Source organism: Aplidium turbinatum, chromosome 3, assembly GCF_918807975.1.
Source record: "Aplidium turbinatum chromosome 3, kaAplTurb1.1, whole genome shotgun sequence".
NCBI classification, from domain to species: domain Eukaryota; kingdom Metazoa; phylum Chordata; class Ascidiacea; order Aplousobranchia; family Polyclinidae; genus Aplidium; species Aplidium turbinatum.
In genome coordinates, this window is record NC_137474.1 from 16,806,778 (window position 1) to 16,826,478 (window position 19,701).

The 19,701-nt window shown below is 36.8% G+C and overlaps 2 protein-coding genes across 2 annotated transcripts; one reads left to right on the plus strand and one right to left on the minus strand.

The window, feature by feature from the left end:
- The first annotated feature begins 766 nt into the window (after positions 1–766).
- LOC145767167 (ankyrin repeat domain-containing protein 42-like) lies at positions 767–11,804 on the plus strand. The gene is made up of 11 exons (XM_082578940.1): positions 767–872; positions 1,428–1,594; positions 2,748–2,855; positions 3,255–3,374; positions 5,720–5,843; positions 6,245–6,457; positions 6,698–6,880; positions 7,395–7,616; positions 7,926–8,052; positions 8,563–8,710; positions 9,259–11,804. The coding sequence occupies exons 1-11, from the start codon at positions 860–862 to the stop codon at positions 9,358–9,360; spliced, it is 1,527 nt and encodes a 508-aa protein (XP_082435066.1). The 5' UTR covers positions 767–859; the 3' UTR covers positions 9,361–11,804.
- Positions 11,805–12,096: 292 nt separating this feature from the next.
- LOC145767490 (uncharacterized) lies at positions 12,097–18,321 on the minus strand. The gene is made up of 5 exons (XM_082579323.1): positions 18,200–18,321; positions 17,555–17,682; positions 14,138–14,255; positions 13,542–13,669; positions 12,097–12,899 (listed from the first exon to the last, which is right to left on the minus strand). The coding sequence occupies exons 1-5, from the start codon at positions 18,229–18,231 to the stop codon at positions 12,835–12,837; spliced, it is 471 nt and encodes a 156-aa protein (XP_082435449.1). The 5' UTR covers positions 18,232–18,321; the 3' UTR covers positions 12,097–12,834.
- Between the last annotated feature and the right edge of the window lie 1,380 nt (positions 18,322–19,701).

A 19,701-nucleotide genomic window follows, 5' to 3' on the forward strand; every position in this document is an offset into this window, starting at 1 on the left:
AGTAAAATAGACAGCAAAAATCATTTTTTTGTTTATTTGCCTTGCAGCACTGACATGAAGTTATCAAACAATTGGATTTTACTAGATATTTTATTAACGTCACTATCATTTTTATGAGACATTAGAATCCAACAGTCAGGCATTTTTATTTTTTGAAACATTTTCTATGTAGGCTACTGTTATTTTCTATGTAGCTGTTAAACGCAGGATTGCATGGATTCCAGAACCAATAATGAGTAACCTTAGAAACGACACATGTAAAGTGATTGTAAACTGTAAAGCTTGCAGGAGCTGCAGATATGAATAGAACTGAATAACCTATTAAATAATTACACAGTATAGTGCATAAACGTAATGTATAGTTTGTCATGTTGTAGTTCAGCAATCAGCCATACCACTGTTCAACCATAAAATGAGCTGCTTAATGTTGCTTAAGATTCAAATGTGTTATTGGAAGACTGCATATACCTTCATTCACATTATTAGAGTAAAAGTCTTTTTAAATCCTGTCTTACTCAAAATGGACTGTTTGGATAGTCAGGGACTATATTATTTGCTTTAATTTGTTCTGTTCAGCTTTTTTTTATTAAGCATTCTTTTTGTCATATTAATAATATTTATTGTATAATAACTCTATTGATATACAGTTTCCGTGCAGAGTTTGTATTAAATACCTGCATGTTCTTGAACGGATTTTATTGAGCATTGCTATTGGTAGATACTACACCTTGAACTTGCTCAACATCTTTATTTTGTGTACAGATTGTTGTTAATAAAAAAGTACTACTGCATTAAATTTAGGCAAGGTTTGTTTAATATAAAGTTTGCTGAGAGAAACTGGAATACACAAAAGTTGAAAATGTCTCGCTCTGGTAAGGCCTCTTGCATCATTTGAGTTTCGGCCACACGCATTATGTGAATAGAAAACAAAGAAAAAAATCGTTCAAAATAGCTCAATAAACAGCTGCTGTATGAGCAAATATTCCATGATGAAGCAAATTTGTGTTGGTTGAAATTTAAAAATTGTTTATAATGTTAAAGTTTTCTTAAAATGTCCTTTCGTTCTTGAACCAATTAGAAAAGTTGTTTAGAAGTATCCTACCAAAGCAGTTGAAAAAATGGAATGTTCTTTTAATGTTGTGTGGCAGTCAGCAATTTAAAGATTCTAGAATAGTAAACTGATTTCACCAAACATTTGGTCATTGAGCTAATCCATAATCAGACCTCGCTGTACAGTATTCTGAAAAGACGCGGTAAGGATTATTAAGCACCAACTTTGTACATCATATGTGGAATCTAATCTTAAATAGAGAAAACGCCCACTGTTTGTATATTAACTTTCCTTCATTCTACAATTTCATGGCTCATATGCAATACATATCAGCAATCAGCATAATATTTTATTTATGTTGGAATTTTTTTTGCAGTTGCGAAAAAGCAGCAGGTGAGCTATCGTAGCATACACGATGCAGTACGTCATGGAGATGTTATTCAGCTTGAGTTTATGGTAAAAAATGGGGCTGGAATTAACGAAGTGGAACAAGAAACGAAATTCACTCCCATGCACTGGGCATGCTACGTTGGGGCACTTGAAGTAATGAACCATTGAAAATATTTGTTATTGTTGAAAATAACATTGTTTTACACTATAGTGTTTCTTCTCACTTGATTTTGCAGTGTCGCATGTCATTCACATAGCCCTGGTAAAGAGTCGGGCTTATTACACTGAAGATATCATTGCTGAAGCCTGTAAACTGCTTAGTGTAGCCTACAATACATGGAATAAGCTTTTGCACATGTTTTTTAATGCAAGTTGTTGTTACCAAACCCATGTGTTAATCGTGTTATCACCAAAGTAATAATTGGGTCACCGGTGAGTGATTTTGGCAGCCGAGTTTGGATGGTAGTCGAATGTTAGCTTGGATAGTAAGCACTAAGCAGTTGACTTTATGCTTAGTATTTATAATAATTATAGTAAATAATAAATACTATAAAAAGTGCTCAATGCCAAGCAAAAAGCCAAGCAAAACGAATTACATCAAATATAGTTACTATTCGCTAAAAACCTCTACAGCCTGTTTCACCCTATTTGAATAAGGACCTTCTGATGATCCTCCTTTTAGGGCGAAACAAACTGTATAGAGGTTTTTAGTGAATAGTAACTATATTTGTAGTAATTATAATGTTTGTTACATAGATTGTTACATTTGCCTCACTTTGTAGGTTGTCTTGAAATGGCTTTTCCCATGGTGGGATATCTTTTTGTGTGGTTTTCTTTGCCTACATTGCTTCTCTTGAGTAAACCCTAACGCATTAAGAGTTGTGTCCCCCACGTTGGTCATCAACACCCTCGGTAACGCACCCAGACCGACCACCTTTTATTTTTGCATGCTTCATTTTTTCGATCACCCATTCTTAAGATTTCTTTGACATTTTGTTTAGCCTGCTTTAAATTTCTCAAGGCATTACAACCGTGCCACATCCTTGTAATTAATAAATCATTTCGGTCTCAAGCACGCTTTAACACTCGTGTTTTGTCGCTTGTACCTTTTTAGAAGTATCTGTCCGAAATAAAACTGAACTAACACTAGGTTCCTTATGTCACATCGTTGTACTTAAAGTGCCGCATCTATAGGCCACACAGTGAGTAAATGTAATTTAATAACACAGCAACAAACTACAGTCTTTTCTTTAGATAAAAAGTTTCAAAATTTTGTTAATTGTTCTTAAATGTCCATATCTTTTAGTGTTTACATTGGCTCTTGTGGCACGGTGCGGATCCGACAGATGTGACACCACGCGGATGGACGCCTGGTCATATCGCTGCCATTAAAGGGCAGGATGCCTGCATGCAAGTGAGTTTTTCTGTCTCTACTGAGACAGATAGGCTACTCCTTTCCAACGCGAACAAACATTTCTAGTTTACTGGGATCGGGGTCTTAAAGAAACTAACTGTTTTTTATGACGTAGTTAAGAACATAGTTTGCAAACAATATTTAAACACGAAAAGATTTTGTCAACCTCGGTGCTGCAGTCAGTGGTTTCTATCGATATACAAAGCTGATAGAAATAAGGTTCATAAGTGGCTTCTTCAGTCCGAGGAAAAATATTCCACCCATCAATCATGTAATATACTGTTGTATAATTATCTTTTATACTTTCTTTGTCAAATAGTGATAAAGAAAAGTTATTATTTTTTTAACGTTTAATTATTTCTTTCTGGAAATATTTCACAAATAAATGAATACTTCCAGGCTTTGGCCAACAACAACGCTAACCTGTCCAGTAAAGACGACAGGGGGAGTACTCCCCTCCACCTGGCAGCTTCTCACGGCCACTCGTTCACATTACAAACCATCCTTCGCTGCGGTGTTGTGAGTGAAACTTCTTTATATTTCTTTCTTTAATGAAACAATATATTAGCAAATTGAAGGGAACTTCCGAGAAGAAACACTGCTGGATCTGTTTCTTCTCGTGACGCGACAATTCATCGAAAGACAATTTATCAAATGACAGTTAATCGAACGACAGTTTATCGAAAGACAGTTTATCTAACGACAATTCATCGAAACGACAGTTCATCGACCGACTGTTTATCGAAACGACAGTTTATCGAACGACGAAGCACATATGCAATGGAATACTCAGAGGTTAGGGGTGAGGGTTAAGGTAAGGTTAGGGGTTAGGTTTTCGATTAACTGTCGTTCGATAAATTGTCGTTCGGTTTTTTTAGAAGTCGTTCGATGAACAGTCGTTTGATTAATTGTCGTTCGATAAACTGTCGTTTCGATGAACTGTCGTTCGATCAATAGTCGTTCGATAAACTGTCGTTCGATAAACTGTCGTAGTACCGTTTCTTCTTTCAATGAGGTCATTGAGAAGTTATCATTTACTGGAGCAAATGATTCTATTTAAATGATGACTTTTAAGGATTTTACCAGCGTGAAACAGACTTGGCATAAAACTTTCCATTAAAACTGTGGACTCGAAGTATTTGTTTTTTTGCCACACTTAAAAAACTGAACTTGTTTTCGAATTTCGCAATTTTGGAAAAAATATCAAAAGCTTTTTGGATGCATTGAAGCGGTGCCTACTACCTACAGTTGCTAGAATGAGATTTATAATTGAGGTTTCATGTTGAAAAAGCCTTTATTGATAAATTGTACTGTTTTGAAATTTCTAAAAATCGAAAACACGGAACAAACCCGAACAGGTTTCTGAAAGAACAGAAAAGGAAAACTTTAACTTGGACTCGAAAATACTTTGTAAATCTGAATAATCAATAAACATAGACAAAGTTTGCATTTATTTGTTTGTCATATCCTGGCTCCTGGCTTACATCCGGTGATTGAAGATTTAGATCCAGTGGACGAGAAGGTGTGGAAGCTAATCTCTGTGTCCACCTTCAGGCCTTTAAGCGACCTGCCAAGAACCAAGGTACAGCCGCATGTTCTTGAGTGGGTCGAACGAGTGGGAGGTCCCTGTCGAGTGCCTCGCCACTCGGTTATGCGATCGACACCTGCTTTCCTGTTTTGTACATTGACAGCATCTGATGAACCACCGCCGGTTCTTTGCGAATGGTTTTAACTTGAGATCTGCTTCAGCATTATTTCGAACAGGAGCTGGGAGTATATTTAGGGGAGACTGGGGTAAAGTGTGCAATGGGGTAAGATGAGCAGCCCCTATTTTTGGAAAAACGAGTCGGTGCAATTATTATTTTTTTATTCTGGATATATCACTCATAATGCCACTTCATTTAATGTTTTTGTTATGTCCACTGCGAGTTGCATTTTACAATGGCACGCAATTATATTGTTTATCTCGAAAATTGGAAATTTTTATTTTTTTTGCCAAAAACTGAATAACTTTATTGTTGCACTATGTAAATCAAATCTGTTTTTTTGTATTGGTAAGTATAAAGTGTGAGGATATTCAATAAAACGTTCAGGTTGGTTAGTTTTGTAGTTTTTTAAATATTTGTAATTTTGTTGCAAAAATCAGAATGGGGTAAAATGTGCAATGCTAGTTGAAGTATCTTGGAGCAGTTGCTCAACTTACCCCAAAAGAAATAGCCTTAGCTTATTTAATGTTTGAACTTTTGAATTTGTGTCTTTTTAGGTTCGTATTGGATAAAAAAAATAGTGTTGTGTTGTAAAGCATAATGCCTCCCAATTATACAAACAAACTGACAGGGGAATGCTTCAACTTAATCGAATTGCTCAACTTACCCCAGGTCATTGCTCAATTTACCCCATACAATTTATGCCGGGGTAAGTTTAGCAACACGCGAATAAGTATCAATATAAAAAATATAAAAATCGCAAGGGGATAAAACTCAATCTAAAATGTAGCTGATTCACTAGTGCTTTAAGTTAATCCTATTAAAATTTTCCAAAACAAACCGTTGTTTTGTAAAAGCGACTTAAGCAAAAAGGTGCTCATCTTACCCCAACCTCCCCTAACATTATGGATCGTATGCGTTGTGAAATACTATCATGAACTTTGAAGCCGTATTTGGGCAACAGTATCCCAACCTTTAATTTAGAAGAGCTGGCAGTGAAGCCCCACATATGTGATAAGTTAACGGAAACATGAACTTGTGCATGAAGATTTTAAAAGTTATCGAAGCTTTAAAACTCTTTGAATGAAACAAAACGCGTGCATTTTTTCAAAGTTTTAATTTATACGTCTTTACGTCATCCATCACATCTCTGCATAGGACGTGAGTGCTGCTGATTTCAACGGTTGGCTGGCCACCCATTGCGCGGCTTTCCAGGGAAGACTGGGTTGCCTGCAGATGCTATGCAAGTGGGGATCTAGTCCTGATGATGTGGATAACGGAGGTACGAAGTTTTCACTCATGCTTTCCTCATTAATCTGATGTATTGTGGTTTATCGTCGTTTGAGTGATGTGTAAATACCTTCATTGCTTTGTAACCATTTCCTCAAACGCTTTTTAAAGCAAAACGAGGCAAGCAGGTAGGGTGTCTGATTATGAGGTTGTTCTACATCATGCACGGTCATAAAAACGACATGTTAATATACTTCTTAATATTAAACTATTTAAATACGTAATTATAAGGCTTTGGCTTGCCATTAAGTGTCTTTACCGAGACACAGACGCGTGCTTTGGAGCGGTGTCGAACTCACGTCCTTTCGAACGTCGCACGGACGTTCTCACCACTCGGCTACGCAGCCGACTGCCTAACTGCTGTAACCAAAGGTGATTATAATTTTACTCCAGGAAACACTCCCGGACATCTCGCCGCCCAGGAAGGGAACTTACCGTGCCTTAAATTTTTGATCTCTAGCGCGCCCAGCATCGAACATGTTCTATCGGCCAGGAACGATCAAGGGGAAACCCCCAAAGATCTCGCCCACAGGTTTTACAAACAAACCGTGGTGGACTTTATTGACAATCTTGAATACGAGAAAGAACACGCCGAAGACGAAGAAAGTACGTTAGGATTGATAATATGTGACTGAAGTCAACTGAAAAAACAGTAAATAAGTTCTTCCTTCAATTAAAACACACTCCACACTGATTTTACAAATGCTGGGAAAAGTTTATTAGTCTATACTCTTCCATAGTACCATTTATAATCTTCTAACTTTGAAGTATCCATGGTTCATCAAGGCTTGTTGCAACATGGTCATTTTATCCGACCAATCTACACTATTTTATCATTGCATCCAGATCTTGCTTTTCCTGCTCACGTCGCTGCGTTCAAGGGCGATCTGGTCACCTTGAAGACCCTGATAGAACAAGGAGTCATCAACATCAATGAAAGAGACGCGAAAATGTCAACACCTGCTCATAAAGCGGCAGGCCAGGGTCACATCAGGGTACTGCAATGGCTAGTTGAGACAGGGGCTAACAGTAAGTGGAACTAACTGTGTTTGTTTTATTGCTATAACGAGTTAATTGACTAACAACCCAGTAATATTGCTACAAATGTAAGGAGAAACGTTGTCGCTCCACCAACTTTGGTTGCCGTGTCATCAATCTGCATGTTACAGATATCTCTAGTCTACATCAGCGTCAACATCTTTGCAAGCATGAATTGAAGAACTATAGGTTTGATGGAATGTTTCTAGAATTGAACTTTAAATGAGTCTTTTTGGTCTTCACATTCCCCTGATAACTATTTCACAATCGATGCAAGACCAGAGTAGCCTACTACCGGTACCTATTGTGATTGCTCATGTCACCATCATCCATTTGTTTCATCTGTATTAGACGTGACCTGGCGTTTGTTCCCGTTTGCTGGGCTTCGTTAGTTTTTACATCCCTTCCACCATGCTTCCACGGGTGTGACGTAGTTTGCGACTTTGTCATAACGCTGTTTACTTTTGTGTACCTTTTCTTTGAGAGGAATTTTACTTCATTTTAGTGGAAATCAAAAACTCAAGCGGGGAAACCCCTCTGATGGTTGCTAAGCGATTTGCCCAGCTGGCTTGTGTGAAGCTCCTTGGGGGAAATGAGGATGAATCCGACGACTCCGAAGCTGGATCATACAGTGATGAAGATGATGCTCCCTTCCAGGGACTTGCTGGAGACTCAAGTGATGCTAGAGGGCTCTCCAGAAACGCAAAAGCAAAGAAGGCTTCCAGAAGTAAGTTAAAAATAAAATTTTACTTACTGTTATTTCACGTTGACCAAACGTTTATGTAACATTCCGTCGTGTTGAATAATATGGAGAATGGGTGGGTTTTATATGGATGAAAATGGCTTCCTGATGTAATGTGCGTGAGAAAATGCGGTTTTATTTGCTATTCCAGCACGTTTGCTACCAAAGCATCATTAGCTTCATTATCTGTAAGTGGAACAAACAGTAAATCAAATTATTTGTTCTTTTGTTTCATCAAACTCTTTTTAATTAAAAGTTAACAATGAAGTTCAGCGGCTGGTTCACGTTTGTTAGGTCGCGCCTCGAAGAAGGTGGAAGATCTTGAAAGGATGCTGGAGATTGCTAAGAACAACTTTCGACAACTTGGTGGAGAACTAGAGGAAGACAGAAGAAAACATAAAGAAGAAAAAGAGAACAGACGGTTTAGGATGTTTATTTGTGGCCTTTGCTTTTATTGTTTGTAAAAACTATTTTTACGTAGCAACTGAACAGCACCACCCATCAGGCGACTTGTGAACATTCAAACGTAAAAACTCTTCTCCCAAGGGAAATATTTTCCAAAGGGTTTTCCTTTCTGGTCGCCAGATGGAGGCGTGGGTTCGATTCCCACTTCTGACAACATGTTTTTTGTTGTCTCGAAGGAATCAATCTCAATAACCGCCCATGTACCAGTCCTTGCATCGCCCAACAGTAGATACGCGCACAGTGCCGCGTAATTACCATTGTGCAGCGTCTTAAGGCATGACAGTTCATTATGATTTTACACTATAACTGACATATTTCAAAATGGTTAATTAGCTTTTTTCGGTCCAGTTGGAAAACACTAACTTCCCGAATACTTAATCTTAATAAAACGCTTGTACAAATGTACATACTACATATTGCTGGTATATCCTGACTTTATTTATTTTTTAATGTTTTTCCATCCCAGGGTGGTGGAGGAACTAGAAGCTAAATTGGATTACGAGAGGGTCCGCAGAGAAAATCTCGAAGCTCAGCTGGATGACTATAGAGCAGAAATTTCTCATCTTAATCTACAGGTTGAAGAGCTTTCCTATTCCTTGCAGCAAGCTAACGGGGTGGGTTATCGTTTTAGTTAGAAATGTGAAAACAACATTTTATTATGCACTTTATTAACAACATCAAAACGCACATCAAACAGCACATTCAACAGCATCAAACAGCATATCAAAATGCACTTCAAACAACTGTTCATGCATGTTTTAAATCCTTGAACTGCCCCATTTTGATTCGGGTGCTGATACATCGCATATTACAGTATTTAATGTTTGGTCTCATGCACGTTCAAGACGCTAACTGATATGACTAGATGCGCAATACAATGCAATTCTTATGAGTCACATCATAATTCTCTCTGCTTGTGGTGTGACATAAAAGAACGTTTGACACTAGATGCCTTGACTCACAGTTAGCTGAAACAGTTTACAAACCTCATGCACTTTGGAGTGCTACAAAAAGTAAAACAACATTTTTTCTCACGATTTTTACTACTCATGTTATAATTGGTACCAAAATGCCATGAAGGTGTCAACGGTATTTCAAGAAGCTTGATTCTCCTTTCAGAAAGAGGTCACGTGATTCACAACAGTTTATGTATTTGACACAGGCACTTGCTGAAATGAACGTTGAAAAGCCTCGGAGAAAGAAAAAAGGAAAGAAGAAGAAAGATCTTTCAGGAGGGACATTTATAAGAAGAACTTTTGATTGAATGTCAAACTAAACTAGTTTAATCTTCATCCATGCAGTGGCATTAATAGCATCTCATGATATTTTATCTCAGCTTCAGTTTCGGCTTTAGTTCTTGACTAACGTCATTTTTTGCTCCCACTCATACTTTGAAGGAAGTAAAGATTCGAAAACGCTACTGTATTGTAACCGTGGGTTGAAAATGGCTTTAGGATTACATCTCGTTTATGATGAGATGATATTCACCGATGAGTACATAACTACTTCTCTAAGAAAGCACAGTTCTGTGAGAGCAATTATGATCATGAAATGAACTCCATCTTCAGTTGTTTGCCCTGACATTCAGCTGTGGTTTTGTTTCTCTTGTTCTTTTGGAGGTGATGGTATTAGAATCTTTGCTTAAGCTCATTGGCCCCTGTAGCTGAGGCTTGCCGCCTGCATCAAGCAGTATATTTTTTTTGCGTAAGCTCCACGAAAAAAGTCAAGATAACTCACTTACAAGATAGTTTAATGTCACCGTATTTCACAACTTTTACGTCGTGGTGTCTTTGTGGCATTTTGCAGTTAGTAAATCACGTTCATGTGTAGGCCTACTTTGTTTTTATACAAAGGTTTTGTGTTGTATTTAATATTTCTAAATGCATCGATACATATCATCTTGAGAGACATCTACATGTTGGATGGACAGCGACATACATCAGGTCAGAGAGTGTCTACGTTTGTCGAAAACCTTTCCAATGAAATTAGAACAAAAACAAGGCTTTGAAGCACACAGTGAAAACGAATAGTTGTTTCGATGCACTGTGCCTTTTGAAAAATAGGCTTTAGCTTATTAATATTGATGTTATTGTTATGGAATATACGCTATGGAGACGTCATGATTTGGCACTAAATTTGTTTTTAGTTTGTTGAAGTGAGTGTGCAGATGGCGTGATTACTGTCGGTTCTACTCTAAGGATATCCGTCAATGCACTACAGCAGCTTCTTACACTCGGCGTTCTGACTTCGGATGTCGAATCTGGCAATCTGTATAAGGCTGTTTTTTTTTTGAAATTTTGAGCCTGTGGTGGCTATTTAATTCTATTCCATTTCATCTTGAAACTATTGTCAATTCAAAAGGGAGAGCTCGTCTAAAATATCGCCTACTTCGAGTCGACTGCCTAACATATCAGAAGTGATGCTTATTATTATGTTAAACACTGACTACGACCAAGCTGTGTATACAGTTTGTTCATATGTTAAAAATCTGCGTGAAGTTGCAAACACAATCAAATTACAGTAGTCTTCAAAATCTTGGTACGTCACTAGATGGTAAGATTGGTAGGCTTACACGTGTGCACTACCATCGTTGTGTCAAAGCTAGCTGACCGTTGTACAGTGGGTAGTTTTATTGTGTTTCATCACTTATGTTTCAGCTTTCCAAAGCATAATGTCTACTGTCTAGTTTACAAAATGCGTACCCTTCAAGAAAAGTTGCTGAGACTTTTAAAAAATCTAATCTTATAAGTTGTTTTCATTATTTTCTGATCATTGTTAGCTTACACCAGAGCAGGGGTTCTTAACCTTTTTTGTCTTGTCTACCTCTTGCCCAATGAAAAAAGTAAAATTTACCCCCACCATTTTGGTGGCCCCTTGTGATGTCATCGTGTCCAGTCAATCATGCGAAGAAATGCAAAACATCCTTTTTTGTCTGGATTCACCTGGGCAAATATCAAAAACAAGCTGTTTATTTGCCGAAGACACGATTGTTCTTGACGAGGTCCTGTGAAAAATAATGTCTTAGAACAGTCGTTGAAAGAGCTACTCGCATGTCGTCTTTGGGAACTAAGCGAGATCGATGTTTTGTTTAAATAGCCAACAATAAAGAGAACCCTGCTTCACACAGATAAGTAGTTGGAAAAGGTATAATAACTTCAAATGCACGCTTAGTGGGCGTAGGAAACTCTTCGATTATCATCATCAACCAATTGATAAGCCATCAACCATCATCAACCAATTAATCCACACCAAAACTTGGAAAAGTCACCAATTGCACGATAACAATTTGAAACAAAGCGTTGTTGAATATTGAAGATCAATCAATTCATCTTTGCAAAGATCATCGTCAGCAATACTTTCTAACTTGGCTTCGAAGGGATGAGTTATCCAAAGAGCAGTAGCCTACTGTTAAAACTTTCACCTTCGAAGTAACCGTCAAAGTGCTGGCATATTTCTACTTCGAGGTCAGAAATCTCGTTGCGACTTCTACTGGCTTTCCAATTATCAAACGCTGGAATATTTGCTTAAATTTCTTTTTGAACTCTTCTAACTCCACAGATCTAATTTTGTCTGAAAGCCTTAATTTATAAATCAGTAAATTTACCCCTTCGGTATATGAAATTTACCCCCAGGGGGTAAATTTACCCCCAGTTAAGAACCCCTGCACTAGAGCATTGTTGTTAATAAAAGCACTATATAACAATTGTTTGATAATCAAATAGTTTCTTCTTCGATATTAGGTTTATCCACGAACTTGGCTTGCCAGACTTGTAACTATAGTCACACAGGTTTATGAGTGGTAGCCTACTCTACTTAAATACGAATAAATACAAAAAAGCCATGAATAATCACCGCATTAAGTTTCTGTACGTTTACTGCAATAAGGTAAGCAGTTGACTGTCTGGTATCATCAGTACAAGCCTTGTTACTCAACACAACAAACAGTTTATCAGCCTCATTTTTTAATCATGAATCGATTTCGCTATCACAGCATCCCCAGTAGTCTATGATCATGTCAAGAGCAAAAATAATAATCTTATTTTTATATATAAAATATAGTAGGCTACTAGTGTTGTTGTTACCGCTCACAAGGCGTAGGCTATACTTTATGTAGGCTTCCAACCTTTCCAAAACAAAAAATCTCTGCAAAAGTCGGCTCACGAACCACCGCTGTTTATTGATAAAATTTAGCGTATGAGCTATATTAGAATTGATTATTGCAATCTTTCTAGCCTATTCGAACGGAAAAAACCACTTTTTCAGCTTAATTTTGGCAACTTTGCATAGCCTACATATAAAGTAGAAGCTCTGAACACTGACGCGAGACCAGCAGAGCGAAGTTTTGCTTTTAAACTGTTATTGGGTATAAATTATTCCATCCACCAGGTGCCAATAAAAATCACTTAAAACTCAAATTGTAATTTATGCAAAAAGAATGATTTTTTTTATTCTGGTGTCTCCTTTCACAATTGCAGTAGCCTATAGCCTAAATGAGAATGTTTTAAAAAGTTTTTGCAGCAGTTGAAGAATTGTTTAAAATAATTTTTTTGGTTTGCCCAACTCCGGTGTCGCCTCAACATCAAATGGTTTGACTACTAACAAACAGTTTGATCGATAAATAATGTAATAACAAGCGAAACAAATGTAAAAGTTTTGGTGAGTTACAGGTAAAATAATAAATCGCTAGAGACGTCATTGTGATGCAAGATGTAATGATTACGTCATTGTGATGTAGTGATTACGTCCTCACAGCGTCACCAAGTCCTAGCACCGACTTATACGATCCCATCCCGTACTTACCGTCTGTGAATAAAAACGACTTTAGCAAAACACGGACATTAGTATAGTAGGATACATCTTTTCTGCTAAAATAGCTACCTAGTTTTTTTATAAAGATGTAAAATTGGGAACATTACCAAATAGGTTAATTGAGTTTTTTAGTTTTATCTGAAGTAAATACATTTTTATAACTCAATTGATGCAATTTTAAATGGTTTACCTTCACCATAAATTTTTATTATGTTACTATCACCAAACAATCTTTATTCCAATACTTTTTTAGACTATAAACATGGCTACAAAGTATAGCTTTTCAAGAGACAATGATAATTTTGAAAGAGAATACGTTACAGTGTCTAAATACTTTAGTCTGCCGTACAAAATGATTTTATAAATTTTATTTAAATTTTGCATTACACAACTCAGAACAGTTGGTTGCACCAGAATTAACAGGATAAGCATTGTTTGCATTGTAACCTTAAGCTGCATCAGTGGTCGTTCTATTACTTTTTAATAAATGCAAATGTTAATTTTAAAACAAAATAAAAATATATAGCACTTGTTTGAGACACATCGTCGCTATACTCAGAAGCATTGCATTTAAAAAAAAAACTATGTGACTTAAGCAGTTTTCTTGATAAGAAGCAAACTGCACTCATTACTCACAATGCGTAGGTTTCGGCCTGGTGAGCGGCCAGTATCTAAAACCTTCTCTTGCTCTGTCGTTAAATTCGTTTCGATATTTTTTCATGCTAGGAACAGACTTGGATCGTTTGGGTCGAGTAGTTTGGTACCTGAGAAAACATTTTTTCTGTAGCCAAAGTGGAATTTATTTATAGGGTTTAAAGCAACACCGGATGTGAAATAGCCTAAAAGGCTTAAAGATAGACTTTAATAATCCAGAAGTTCTTATACCAAGGTGCTTGAACCTCATGATGTTTGGTAGACGAGTTTTAAGAGGATCGTAAAAATCAAAAAGAGTTTTAAATAATTTTGAAATTGAATAAACTTTCAGACAACCTTTAAATAATTGAAAGAACCTTGTTTTTCAACCACGGTGCTGTAGTACACCAGTCGTGACGCATTAATTTTTCCAAATGTTCTACACTTGAGGCATATGTTAGCTTAGTCACGTAGGTAATTATAGCATCAACTTTTGAAAACCGTTTAAAAAAATATAATAGTCAATGCAATTTGCATCCTCATCTTCAGAAAATGAGCTTTAAGCTAATAATATACTAGCTGACTGAAACTGAACGTACATTCCTGGTTTCTCTTCACCAAAGTCCTTGGTGAGCTTATCTTCAAACGCGGCACCTTTCAAAGGCATAACTGTGCCATCTGCATTCATCTTGTACCGAGTTGCTTCAGGGGGGAGTTCTGATGAAAAACAACAAACATTTTTACAGAATTTGTTAGGCTCAAATAATGATCATTATTTACATAAGTCGCAGTGTACCGTTTAAGGCTGCATAATATTTATAGTTGCGTGCATGCGTTGACACTACCTTACTTATCTTATTTAACATTACATTTAGCCTATATCGTACCGTAACCGTAACGTTACTTCAACTTGACGGAATGTTTACTCAATATAGAGATATACAGTAATTGTTGCTGTTACTTAGAAAGTAACATATTCTAAGCTAGCTTTATAGCTATTCATAAACTCTAAACAGCCTTCATCAAGAGCTTACATATTTACATTCTGATACATCAAGAAGCTGTTTAACATCATAACGAAATACAAATTTGTTTTCTAGAATAAACTTTTTAAAGACATCTTTGTTATGTTTCTTGTAAAACAGACTAGTGTTTGAAACGTCTTGAGTTTATATCGTCTGCTTGTTAACTATATTAGCTTACATTAAACAGTTTGGAAAGATCACGAACTAAATCATGAATGAGTACTTGATTAAACAAAAACGGCAGTTGTGGGTTTAAACTTATAATAAAATCTATCTTCACTAATATATTCACCAACAGTGCAACAGCACGATGACTTTTACCGCACTTTATCTGAAAGAGCATGTTTCAATTTATAAATGCCAACCTCGCCGCTATATATTTTAAGGCTATGTTTATCTCAATAAAAAAATTTCAAAGCCATGGTTCTCGGTTCTCCACGCGCTTGTAGCCTACTTTTGGCCACGTTGCTGCAATGGCGGATTTTATTGCACAACACACCGGATTATGACGTCAGTTCGAGACAGACCTCGCAGCAACAATCGCTTTTACAAGTCCTTTCGTTATTTTTTCGTTATTCGATGCCAAGCCTATCTCGGCTAGTTTGGTCTCCACTCAGTTCGTCTTGTACTGACGTCATATCACCAGATGGCGTTGGCGAGTTTGCTACTTCCAGGTAGCGTGAGAGAGAAGCGCTAGAGAGCGTGGAAAAAAGGTCGATTTCTTGGCTGTGGGCCCCAATTGTAAGGAAGTGAGTTTTTCAACCCGTACCAGATGTCTTGGCAATGGATTCTAGCCAATGTTTATTCGATTGTGCAGTTGCACTTAAAGCTACCTGCAAAATTGTTCGGCGTGGAAGCCGGTAATTGGAATTTCTTTAGAATGACTATATAGCAGGAGGAGAGTTGGGATAGAACGCTTTAGATTATTGAAATCCAACAGTATTCATTAAGAATGACAACGATATTATACACGAATCAAGCTATCAGAGAATCTTGCTGAATTTCCCACTTTTCCATACTATAACCAAGGTTGCCATCGACCCCAAAATAAAGACAATCGAAAAATTCAGCTTTCATGTAAAATGCAGCAAACGTTTTTTAAACAAATCTTGCATTTACACGAGCGTATCTTATGCCATATTTTTTTTTATCAGAAACAATCTGTTCCAGTCGTAGAAAATACTTTGTGCATCTCACGACAGCTCAGGTCTGGGTTTACCTTTACTGACAAGTGACAACAGGGATTTGACTGTCATTTCATTAAGTTTGTTCCTTTCCTTGGTCCGCTGAGCCAAAACAAGAGAGAACACTCTCTCCACGAAAGCATTACTGACCGGAAGGGAGATGATGATGCTAATCAGCTTGTAGAGCAACAGAAAAGAATTGTCTTCAGTAAAAATCTTCATCCACTTCTCCTCAGGTTCATCCTTTTGAAGCACATTATCTGGAATCTTCTTGAACACTAACATCAACAGCCGAGACGTTATCGAAGAACTCATCCTTAATTGCCATTGACGAATCAACTTGCTGTGCCAACTCTTTAACTTCCTCGTACTGAATTGTTTGATGTCTTTGTATGGTCGGGTCGTGGTTGATGTGGGTTGGATGCTTCTCAAATCGATACCACTTATTGACATATTCCAAAAAAAAATTAAAGCTTTGTAATTGTTAAAAACAAGACAAAATAAGCACAATAACTTTTCTACGACATTGCCCTTCAAAATAAGGATAAATCTTACAAATAAGAACGGTATGGCAACCCTGACTATAACTAACACAACACAATTACAAAATCATTGGATGCGGTAACTCATTGTTTGTAAGCATTGTAAATAATAAAAAACATGTGTTTTGCATGTAGAAAAGTAGAAAATAACTTTTAAAAACTTCGACAATTTTTTCAAAACGTTACGTAGTGACTAATTTTGACCAGGTGGCGAAAAACTGATGTGATTTTTTGAATCAATATCCCGAAAATCTTCAAAGTTGTTCTAATCCCTTTACTTCACAAATGTAGATATAAACGGTCTGTTTTAGCCCGATGCTGCGACTTCGTTATGGTATAGTGGCGGCTCGCACCAGCTTTTGGAACACAGTACCCTGGTCAGTGGTCATGTGCTTTGACGAACCGTGTTGCTCAAGTGTGTCGTTGTTGTATGCAATTCTTTTCTTGTGTTTCTAATTTGTAAGTGTTTCCATGGTGTTTCTAAGTTCAGCTGAAAGCAATAACACTTGTCTCCGCTTGAGACTCAATCAAGCACTTCCCAGACAGCAAATCAGTCGTTTTTACATCGTCTGCAGACGTTAAATAAATGTAAAAACGGTTGAATTGCTGCGTGGGAATTGGCAACACATTCAATGGAGGAAGAAATAAAACGCAAATTTATCAGCAAAACTCAGTATAATACTTATTGTATTTGACATTAGAACATGTCAGCATAGATCGATGATTTTTATAAAACAGGTGACGATTTGATATTTTATCATATGGCTTTTGTGGCGTCTTTTATGTAAGAAATTGATGCAAAAGTTGAATACACAATGTGATTTTGGGCGCTGTTATAGCGCGAGGTCTACCGCTGTATTATTATTCATCATTCATGACTTAAGTCTTAAATAGTAAAAATAAACAGGATATTAAACTCTAACCCTAACACGGTATGTATCACAAAAATTTCAAAATAAAAACTTCATTACTGAACAATGAATTTGTATCACTATAACCTTTCGTTTGCTTTCTCTCGTGTGGCAGGTCGGAAAGCATATGGCAATAGACCACTAGCTATGACACTATAACATCAAGTTAGTTTAATTCAATGATCTACAGAAATTAAGAAAGTTGTTATTGCCAACTCCGTGGACAGTTTGTAGCGTAACTTTAAGTAGGCTACACTGTACGGAATGATGAGAGTCACCTTTGCCGAACTACCACCACACCACTGTCATCGGTAGAAGTAGAAAGTTGTTTCCTACGTACTGTATTTAACTTACGTTTTGTGATGACCACTGCTTCTGGCATCTTCACAACAAAGTTCGTGGCCTGATGCTTCATCTTGGCCCAGTGGTCTGTCTTCTGTTGGGTCATAGACACAGGTTCAAATTTCGACCATTTTGTTGACCTATAAAATGTTAATTTTCGTTGACCTGATGAGCTTCAACAGATAATAAAGCAATGACAGTATGTCATCATAGTACAGGTTAAGTTATTTTGTAACATATTTGCATTTTATGAAGTAGGCTACTTAAGGCTAAGTTTATTTCTGTTCAAATAGCAGTCTACATCACAAAGAAGGGTTTAATTTAATTTGTTTATATGATGTGTAAAAAGTATCTAAAGTAGCATATTATCAGCCTACAGTTTTCCCAAGAAGGCAGGACTCAAAGCATCCGCTGATTAATTATATCTCGTGCTGCGCAAACCTTTATCTGCCAAATCTTTTAAAAATTTATCAAAATATTTATTGATTAGTTGCTTCTACAGAAATATCCATCCAGTTGGAAAGTGGAGACTAGAACATATCTGACAGAGTATCAAAATATTGTAAACGGTACACAAGAAAATAATTATTTAAAGGCTGCAACATATCATTCAAAAAGCAAGAAAAAATAACTTGCGTTGTGGTTATGTTTACTTACGTTTTTGAGCCAGAAACTCTAGTTGATGACATTCTTTAAGAGACTTCAAACTTTAATCCTAAAGAACTATCACACAAACTTGTTTAGCTATGCAATGTTCACAAATGCCGCGACTCACAGACTGTAGATTACAGATGAAATCTTACACCGACCAAGGTCGCCGCAGACATTATAGAATTCACCTGATGATGACCTAACAGTTAGAACGATTACTTCAGGATGTGGAGACATAATACAGCTGAATTGTCGGGCATGTGTAGTGACACTTGACACGGGCTGCCTTTGCTTGGGACAATGGCCGCTCATATCGACATACTCAGAAGGAAACCAAACACCAAAATTTCAATGAAATATGATGTATTTACAAAACTAACGTATCATTAAATGTAGAAAAGATCGAGATCATGCAGATGTGGCCTCCACTACGAATAGGCTGTAGGCCTATGCGTGGAAAAGTTAATTAGAAATATCACAATTATTTTTTCTTTCAAAACATTTTCGTAATGGTTGAATACATATCGGAAACGATTTAATTTTGTGTTTTACTATTGCTTTTTCAAATTGAATACAATAGCCTACCAGGTAGTGGTACATTCGTTACCAAATGAGCAACAAATTTAAAACTACTTGTCCTTCATATGGTGCAAAATCATTGCGAGATATAGCAAACAGAAGTAATTGCAGCTTTTCTAAAAAATGCTAACTAAATGTTAATATATCAAATAATTTAAACAATAAATGCTATTAATGCTACAAAAAGTGCTCAATGCCAAACAAAAAAGCCAAGCAAAGCAAGTTACATCAAATTTAGTTGCTACTTTCGCAAACCTTTACAGTCTGTTTAACCCTGAAAGGGGTGATCATCAGAGGGTCTTGAATAATTTTCAACAACAATGAGTCGGTAATACCACTTGAAAAAAAGAGCTACCATCAGCGGATGTCACAAAAGCCTCAATTAAGACGTCCAAATAAAAATCAAACTGATCTAAGTAACAACATTTGTGATATCATAGAGAAGCAAAATGCGATAAACCGTTAACGTAACTTGTAGAAATCAAATTAAATTAATGTTATTATAAAGTAGTTGAGTTTAAATTTGTTGCGATGACTACATTTACTCACCAACTCAGAACGCTTGCTCAGAAGGTGGCTACAATCGGTCTTTACAATGGCCAGTTTTTCAGCAAGACAAAGGCCACAATTAATGCGGCTACCTTCACTGTACGGCCGAGCATATAGCTGTGGATGGACCATAGTATTTTAGAATCAACACCCTTGTCCATGAGGTCCCAAACTGCCTTAGATAGTTTTTGTGTTATTTCGTTTAGACCTATTCATGAAGGAACATTTGTGGTTATAGAAACATTTTTTAAAAGTCGATTTACAACAACAACAGCCAATATAATTTAGGACCTTTGGGTTGCTATCAACGGTGGTTTTGTAAATAACGGCCTTCTGCAAGCATTAGCCTACTCATTCAAAGAGCATCGATTTCAACCTAC

Excerpts from the sequence above, each read along its gene's own strand:
- LOC145767167 (XM_082578940.1), top strand. Across the intron at positions 5,844-6,244 it reads TGATGATGTGGATAACGGAG|GAAACACTCCCGGACATCTC; the intron begins GTACGAAGTTTT and ends ATTTTACTCCAG. Across the intron at positions 6,458-6,697 it reads ACACGCCGAAGACGAAGAAA|ATCTTGCTTTTCCTGCTCAC; the intron begins GTACGTTAGGAT and ends CATTGCATCCAG.
- LOC145767490 (XM_082579323.1), bottom strand. The coding sequence starts at position 18,231 with ATGTCATCAACTAGAGTTTCTGGCTCAAAAAC. Across the intron at positions 17,683-18,199 it reads AGAGTTTCTGGCTCAAAAAC|GTCAACAAAATGGTCGAAAT; the intron begins GTAAGTAAACAT and ends AACATTTTATAG. Across the intron at positions 12,900-13,541 it reads CAGGCCGAAACCTACGCATT|ACGGTAAGTACGGGATGGGA; the intron begins GTGAGTAATGAG and ends TTTTATTCACAG.